The sequence below is a fragment of the Quercus lobata genome, chromosome 10 (genome assembly GCF_001633185.2).
Source record: "Quercus lobata isolate SW786 chromosome 10, ValleyOak3.0 Primary Assembly, whole genome shotgun sequence".
NCBI lineage: Eukaryota > Viridiplantae > Streptophyta > Magnoliopsida > Fagales > Fagaceae > Quercus > Quercus lobata.
The window spans coordinates 45,917,821-45,925,788 of NC_044913.1; the positions used below are offsets into that span (position 1 = coordinate 45,917,821).

The window sequence follows — 7,968 nt, forward strand, 5'->3', positions numbered from 1 at the left end:
TGAAAGTCAAACATTGACATATATTTTTAATTTATATAAACCTTGATGGAGGAGTATCATTTCGGCCAATGTTTTGTGGCACTTTTATTTGGTGAAATCTCAGAGAAAATTGGTTTAATACCCAAAAATAAAAGACAAACAGAGAAAGGTGAAATGATAGAGAGAAATGGATGGCAGTCTTAAACCTCACCCACCATTGATTTGGCCATAAACAGCCTATCTTTCTACTTTTATGTGTTGCCTTACATTTTCACCACCAGCCTCTTATTTTTGATAGGTTGAGCAGCGTTCTATATATGTGGCAACTTCATCAGTTAAAACTTAAAAATTATATTCCAACTTGCTTTCAAGTTTTTTCAAAGATTCCTTTCGTTCATGTATAAATAGTCCATATGGGAAACGAGATGGCAAGGTTGGAACTAGTTTGGAATTAGGGTGAGAAAGGAATACCCGGCACAACAAATGATGTTTTCAAGTAACAAAATTAATTATTTTTCCTAAAAGAAGATTATCGTGGGGAGGAAGAGAAAGAACATAAATGAATAAGGATAAAACACATTGTGTTTTCATAATTGCAAACATGAGTTTATAGATAAAACACACAGAGTGTTGTGTCACACTGTATGTAACAACCACCCGCAATGAATAGTTTCTTTTTACTGATAAATTAGACATGGGGCCTACAACCGCTTTTTTTTTTTTTTTTTTTTTTGGAACAAAAAATGGGTAAGGGAGCATTCAGTGAGCATGAAGTTATTTTTCAAGCACTTTTTATTGTGGGAATTGAACCTAAATCCTCCATTTCCCAAACCATTAAAAATGAGTCCATGACCACTAGGCTAACTACTTCGGTAGTCACAACTACCCATTTCTTTTACAAGGGGAGGAGATACAATATATAAGCACGAGATTAACAAAATCGAGTTACAGGTGGAAGCTGACATTAGCAACGTCGAGTTCTACTTAAAAATATATATAAAATTTGATTTTGAAGATATCGTGTTTTTCACCAAACTCAATTTTGTTGAAATCGAGTTCTAATTAAAACATGAGCATTTTACTAAATAATTTTAAAACATGAGCATTTTGCTACATAGTTTTCAAATTAGGGATAAATATCCTTTTTCCCCTTCATTTCGTTGAACATAAATTTTTTATTAGGATATCAATAAATTTAAAAAAAAAAAAAAAAAAAAAAAAAAAAAAAGGTTAGCTCTTGTTGAAGTGGGCTCGCATGTATGGCTTGAATTGCCACAAGCCCATAAGGCCCAACCAAGCCTGATATATATATATATTTTGGAGTCATGGAGCCAACTTGATAAAGTAACATGTGTGTGTGTGTGGGCGCGCACGCTTTTGTGATATGCAGCAGCAAGTGTAATAGTAAAAAGTCTTAGTATTGTATAACTGTATAAGAATAAAATAGGAAGAGAAGTACAACTGCATTAGAGAAAAAATTGTGGGTTCTTCATTCTTGTGTTTTTCTTGTGAGAGAAAGCTAGGGTGTAATTGAGATTTGGGTTTCTTGAGAGTATTCTTGTGTATTATTATATCTCCCTATTTTTATAGTGAAATTTCTTCATCGTCACTGTGGAGGTAGGCAGTTTGTTGAACCACGTAAATTCTTGTATTCTTTATGCGTGCTTGTTATTTAATTTTCGCTTATTTACTGTTATTGATTTGAGTCCCGAGGTGCTATTTGCACAACAACTTTGAAATATTTGCTCATAAAAATTTTTCTTTATGTATAGGACTTGCGTGGTTGACCTATTATAGAGAGCAACCATTATATTGGTCACTTTTGTGCTTATGTTTTTATTTATTATTTATTTTTTATAATTTTATAGTTGAGAGTAGTTTGATTTGAACCTCATGACTTCAGGAGGTGTTAATTGAACTAAAAGACTCCTATCATTTTAGTCTTACCTTTACTAAATAGCAACAATTATCACATATATTCAATATATGCATTATACTTCTCATATTAGATTGGTTTAATAATGATGGAGATAAATAAGTAAATACTAGTTTATCAAAATTTTAGGAAGCGAAGTCTTACTTCACCTACTTCAACTTTACACCGCCAATGGATAGGGACAGCAGACAGGCTGTAAAAAGTGAACATGACTCCAATGATTGATGCATGTTCTTCTAACTAGTGGGAGACACTTTTTTGTAAACTTTAAAAATGGTAATCAACATAGTGGTCTTAGTGGACTCCCTTCCCATTCAACACGTACGGCATATGGAATGGCATCTAAATGGAGTAATGTTAAAGATACGCAAATTGTTATTGATTTTATTTTAGTTTTCTTTGTTGATTGAAGAGGGCAGAGTTATTGATTTTTAAGTAGGCTAACAATAACTTATACCTTTTTTTTTTTTTTTTTTTTTTTTTTTTTTTTATTATTGTTTATCAATAACAGTTTGTTACTTCAACTATTTTGATAATTTTATGAAAAATAAAAACTGTTTCTTTAGAATTATTTCATCAAAGTAAGGCAACAAATTTCAATAAATAATGGGGACAAGAAGTGAAAAATAGAAAAGTACTCCACTTTTTCCCCCTTTCTTTAGTTTTCCCTCATGTTGACAAACTTTAAATCTTATGCAAAATCAATGTTCCAACATTACCTTTTTTTTTTTCTTTTTAGAATCACCAAAATTACTAACTTTGAATTTCAATCCAGTAATATGAAATCATGAAAAAATGCCACTAGGACCCTGTATAAGTAAAATATTACAAGACATCACATGACAATATCTTTAATATACATAAAATTAATTTTATATCAAATCCTTTTTTTATAATTCAATTTTATATCATATGATTCAAATGACAATAAGATTGGCAAATCATAATGTGGCTTTCTGTTTTCTTGAATAAGACTAGAGCTAGAGAAAGAACAAATGGATAAATTACACCAATTTTCTTTTGGGTCACTAAATAGTTCGGGTTTTGAAAAGAATGCTACCATTGTTAATGTATCAACAATAACTCATATATTGTTATATTGTGTATTTTTCAATTAAAATAAATAAGTTAGGAAAATAGTAATATTACATTTCAAATTCATTAAACATTAGCGAGGAGATAACTCTGTGATTGACATCTCATTTATCAAAGCTTGGACAGAGCTACTTTTAGATTGATTTGACTCTGCCACCTTTGAATCATGCTCCCATTGCAAGCAAATGTCTGATTTAGTACCACTGTTCAATAAAAATGCAGGTTCTGAAGGTATTGGTAGAGTAATAGAGTAGCTATTAAGCATGAGAACAACAGATGTCATAGTTGGTCTATGAGCTACGTTTTCTTGAACACATAGTAATCCAATGTGAGTACATCTCATTATTTCGGTTGTTGAACCTACCTTCAACGTGGGATCTACAAGATTTGAAACTATACCTTGTTTCCAATTTTTCCATGCCTGCAAGATAATATAAATTGACTAATTTAGTATTCAAGAAAACATTATTTTATTGTGTTTTAAAAAGCAATGTATTTGGGCTACGCAACTTGATGCATTTCTTCATTTCCTTTAACCTCCTCATCCTTCATTTGTGCTAGATTCCTATGTATTTGGTATAAAGCCAACTAGCTATACAAGCTACATCAATAATTTGTAACTTCATGGACAATATTAGTGCCATACTAATAGGTACAGGCCAACAGGTAGAATACTTGATACTCCACATCCTAAAGATAAAAGGGTATTGTTTCAAATTTTTTCCACTCCCGTTGAGCCATTTAATCCCCTCACCTCTACCCCACCACATGGTAGTATTTAAACATGCAATCCGACCTACCACTCTATACTTATGGGGTGTATGTGCCATTAGACCCAAAAATAAAAATACTTACATTGCTTAGAAGGCTCTCAATATTCTCTCCATTTTGGAAGCAGCTATTCTTTCGTCCACTTATTATCTCTAACACTAGCACACCAAAACTAAAGACATCAGACTTTACTGAGAATTGTCCATGCATTGCGTACTCTGGAGGCATATATCCACTGCACATTCACAATTATTTTCAACAATACTTATTAGCCTTTCATGTTGTATCTTTCGGTACAATGTAAACATAAAGTATACCTATGTAAGATACTAGATTGTCAAAAAAAAAAGTTTGATACTTACTAGGTCCCCATAATTCTACCGGTATTGCCTTCGCTTTGATTAAGTTCAAACAATCTTGCCATACCAAAATCTGAAATTTTTGGATTCATTTCAGAATCTAACAAGATATTGCTTGCTTTGAGATCCCGATGAATAATACGAAGTCGAGAGTCTTCATGAAGGTAGAGAAGACCTCGTGCAATGCCTCCGATGATATTGTAGCGTCTTGTCCAATCCAGTTGTACGCACTTGATTGGATCTACATAGTCAATAAATATATTATATTGGACTAAAATGTGAAGGAAATCTATCGACAAAAGACAAGTAATCAAAATAAATTACAATGAATATAATTTTGAAATAAAGGTAGAAGTAAAATCATACCAAAAATGAAGTTATCAAGACTTCCATTGGGCATAAACTCATAAATTAGAAGCCTTTCAATTCCTTCCAAGCAAAATCCTAGAAGTCTAACTAAATTTCGATGTTGAAGCTTGGCCACTAACAAAACTTCATTCTTAAATTCAAGATCTCCTTGGCCAGAATTTTTTGAAAGCCTTTTCACAGCAATAACTTGTCCATCGGAGAGTTTACCCTGAAACCATATTAGATTAGAACATGTTTAACCCTTTGGACTTAATATGTGCATCATGACTACAAACTTTTCCAATTTGGGGTGGGGGTGGGGGTGGGAGGGAAAGTGTTTGAATCAATATCCTATTTCAATCATGAGGCTGGTCCTGCCCATTAAATTATCCTTTTTAAGGTTATTGATAATGTTAGATTTACCTTGTAAACAACACCAAATCCACCTTGTCCAAGCTTATTTGCATCAGAAAAGTCATCTGTTGCAACTTTAATAGTGCCAAAGCCTAACTGCAAAGATTCCACACTTCTAATCTCATCCACAGATTTGCCTGAACAAGATGTTAGTGCATTAATTAAAACAAACACAATTTAAAATACGTGCATGCAACAACTATAACCTCTAAAAACTTATTATTTATCAAAATCTTCTAGATAGGAAACTCATGTCTATTAGTATATAATAACTTTTTGTTTGCTTTAGTGCAAGTCAATTTATTGACGGAACACATTGATTATTTTTAATTTGTAGTAGCTAAGTATCATTTTATGAAAAATAATAAATAAATAAATAATCCCCAAAGTATGTCGTGTTTTACGCTAATACTTACTGAGAAATTTGTCCTCATAGGTTCATAATATAGGTGGAATTTTTTATTCCCACAAATATCACACATACCTGAGAACTTTAGGAAGCACATCTATGTAACCAAGCGCATAATTTCTGACATCATTTGTTATTATCTTTGCAATAATTCAAATTTTGGGATAACAAAAAGAAATAAATGAATTATTTTACTTACTTTGTGGTTTCTCCCTTGGTTTCCTGACTCTTAAGTAGATGCAGAAGGAGATTATAATTAGTACCACAAAAGAAATAATGGGTACAACTATGATGACTGTTCGAGATTTGTTACTCTCCTTTCCTGCAAAAACCAGAAATATGTTTACTTAAAAAATTCTGACAGATGTATGTTAAAAGTTTCAAATGGATACATGGAAAGAGTCACAAAATTAAAATTAGTTTCGAAACTTGAGAATTTATAGGGAAAGTAATAAGGACCCCTTTATAAAGAGTTGTAAGCTTTTGACCTTATTTGCTTCGATACAGCTTTTCAAAATCATTTTTTTTTCTTTAATCAACATTCAGCAAAGCAAATATGTATTCACCAAAAGGTTGCATCCAAATGGATTACATTTTAAGCTTAATGGCATTGGTACCTTTTGCAGCAGGGGTGTTGTTTGATGCTGGAGGAGATACTGACGGTACTGGTGGCGGTGATGATGATTGTACAGCTGTGGCATTATAGAAGCTAAAGACCTCAAACCTGAAATTACAGCTGGGTCTGACAACTCTCCCACCTTGCCTCCAATCACAACATTCTGGTATAAGCTTCCTAGCCCCATTCAAGCAATCACTGCAAACTTGCACAGACAAATCAGGTGTGCATTGCACAAGTGAATATAGTGTTTGGAGGTTTGGTGCTGTTGTATTTCCCGCTGCAAACTTACGAAGAGAACCACCTGCTGCAGCTTGTCGAATTTGGCTATCCAACAAGGTCGTCAGGTCCTGACGGAACTGATCATAATTGGCTGATACGTTATTGTTGTTTGCCTCCGAGAAAGCAGGGCTATCTTCCTCGATGCCAAATATGTTGCGAAATGAGTAGCGTAACATGCAATAGTCATACCATATTATTGCTTCCTTCTGATTGGGACAAAGCAGAGTGAGAAGATTTTTAACTTCATTGAGGCAACTATGGCAAATATCTGGGTTGACATCTCCTCTACAAAGTCCAAGTGAATAAACTTGGTCAGGGCTTTTGCCATAAGAAAAATTGTAGAACCCATAGTCAATTTCAGTGTTGGAAGAGAGGGAGTAGAGGACTCGATTGAGGTTTGCTTTGTAGGTACTGTTGCTTGTGTAGTTACCATTGTCTGAACAATTATGGTATAGGACGTCTTTCTGAGCAAAGGCTTGAGAAATCAGTATGCAAATGGAAAAGAGGAAGACAAGTCTTGAAGAAACCATTGCCATGTGTTGAAGGCAAGACTTGGGATAAGAAACTTATCATTTAGGCTTTTGGAGAGAGGGGTGAACTAGTGGGCTGAGTAAAGACTTTGAAGAAAAGGAAGTCCATGATTTTTTTTTGAAACATTCAACCGTTTGTTTCTCGATGCTTTTCTGCCAAACTAACTTGTCCAATTTTTCTATGTAATTATGAGTGCAAGACTGTAAGGGCATTAGAAGAATTGACCAACAGCGTAAGTCCTTCTGGAACGTTTATAATGAACAATATTCCACAGCTAGATATAACCTTTTTTTTTTTTTTTGATTTGGTACAGGGGATAATTACTAGTAAAGCTTTACATGTTTTCTTTGCCCTAATAAAATAGTCAGTCTTTAATAAAATAAAAATTATAAGTTTATTAGAACTTTTGGGAATTCAGGTCTTGCTTGCACCACTTGGCACCTGCATTGCCACTTGACTTGGTGGGGACTGGCAAAATAGTCAGTCAACAATACAGGTTCATTGGGACCAGTGGACTCCCATCCCATTCAACACAGCCCATGGAGTGTCATCTAAGAGAATCAACAAGATACAATAAATAATGGGAGCAAAAGACAAAAGAAATAGTAAGTTAAGCAAAACATTATCTAATTTTAAACATCGTACGGAATTTCTAAAACTTTTCTAATTTGATATTTTCCAATTTTTTGTGTTTAAATCCCTCTCTCCTAACTAGGGTTGTCCACAGGTTAGGTAATCGAGTTTGGGCTCAACCCTTGGATCAGAACTGATTGGGAGGAACATTTCTCAACCCACCATTAATTGAAAAAGTTGATTGGATTAGATAGATCAAGCCTTAGAATGGTAGCAGTCGGTTTGGTTGGTGTTGTAGATCTAAAAAACAACGACAATTCGGTAAGATAAAGGTGAAAATTTAGTGAAATTTCGCTAGATCTTGCAAAAATATCACCAAATTTGGTGAGATATTGCTAGAAATGGCTAATAGCTCACCAGATTTGGCAAATCTCGCCGAGAAAAGGTCTCCTTAACAATTAGTTTAAGTTTTAGGGGAGGAGATCCACAACCAACCCATGAGCATCGGTTTGTGTAGAAAGAAACCCACTGCCAATTGCTAGAGTAGCCAGGTAGGGGTGGCAGTCAACTTGGATCCAATTGGATTTTTCAGGTCGGTTAGGTCTTTGGTTGAGCTAGACAACCCTTCCCCCAACTATTGTACTATATAAAAAAT

At 33.9% G+C, this 7,968-nt stretch overlaps 1 protein-coding gene across 3 annotated transcripts; it reads right to left on the reverse strand.

Annotated features, from left to right (window-relative positions):
- Positions 1-2,980: 2,980 nt before the first annotated feature.
- Positions 2,981-6,988, reverse strand: LOC115963405 (putative receptor-like protein kinase At4g00960). 3 transcript variants are annotated; one of them, XM_031082399.1, is made up of 8 exons: positions 5,929-6,988; positions 5,511-5,633; positions 4,912-5,039; positions 4,507-4,723; positions 4,144-4,381; positions 3,866-4,016; positions 3,375-3,431; positions 3,120-3,213 (listed from the first exon to the last, which is right to left on the reverse strand). In XM_031082399.1, the coding sequence occupies exons 1-8, from the start codon at positions 6,743-6,745 to the stop codon at positions 3,205-3,207; spliced, it is 1,740 nt and encodes a 579-aa protein (XP_030938259.1). In that variant the 5' UTR covers positions 6,746-6,988; the 3' UTR covers positions 3,120-3,204. The 3 variants fall into 3 exon arrangements, with proteins under 3 accessions (XP_030938257.1, XP_030938258.1, XP_030938259.1); XM_031082397.1 differs by having other exon boundaries at positions 2,981-3,431; XM_031082398.1 differs by having other exon boundaries at positions 2,981-3,431; positions 4,507-4,717; positions 5,929-6,987.
- Between the last annotated feature and the right edge of the window lie 980 nt (positions 6,989-7,968).

Coding starts and splice junctions, on each gene's coding strand:
- LOC115963405 (XM_031082397.1), bottom strand. CDS start 6,745: ATGGCAATGGTTTCTTCAAGACTTGTCTTCCTCTTTTCCATTTGCATA. Junction 5,040..5,510: donor ACCAAGGGAGAAACCACAAA/GTAAGTAAAATA, acceptor CATCTTGTTCAG/GCAAATCTGTGGATGAGATT. Junction 4,017..4,143: donor GGTAGAATTATGGGGACCTA/GTAAGTATCAAA, acceptor GTGAATGTGCAG/TGGATATATGCCTCCAGAGT.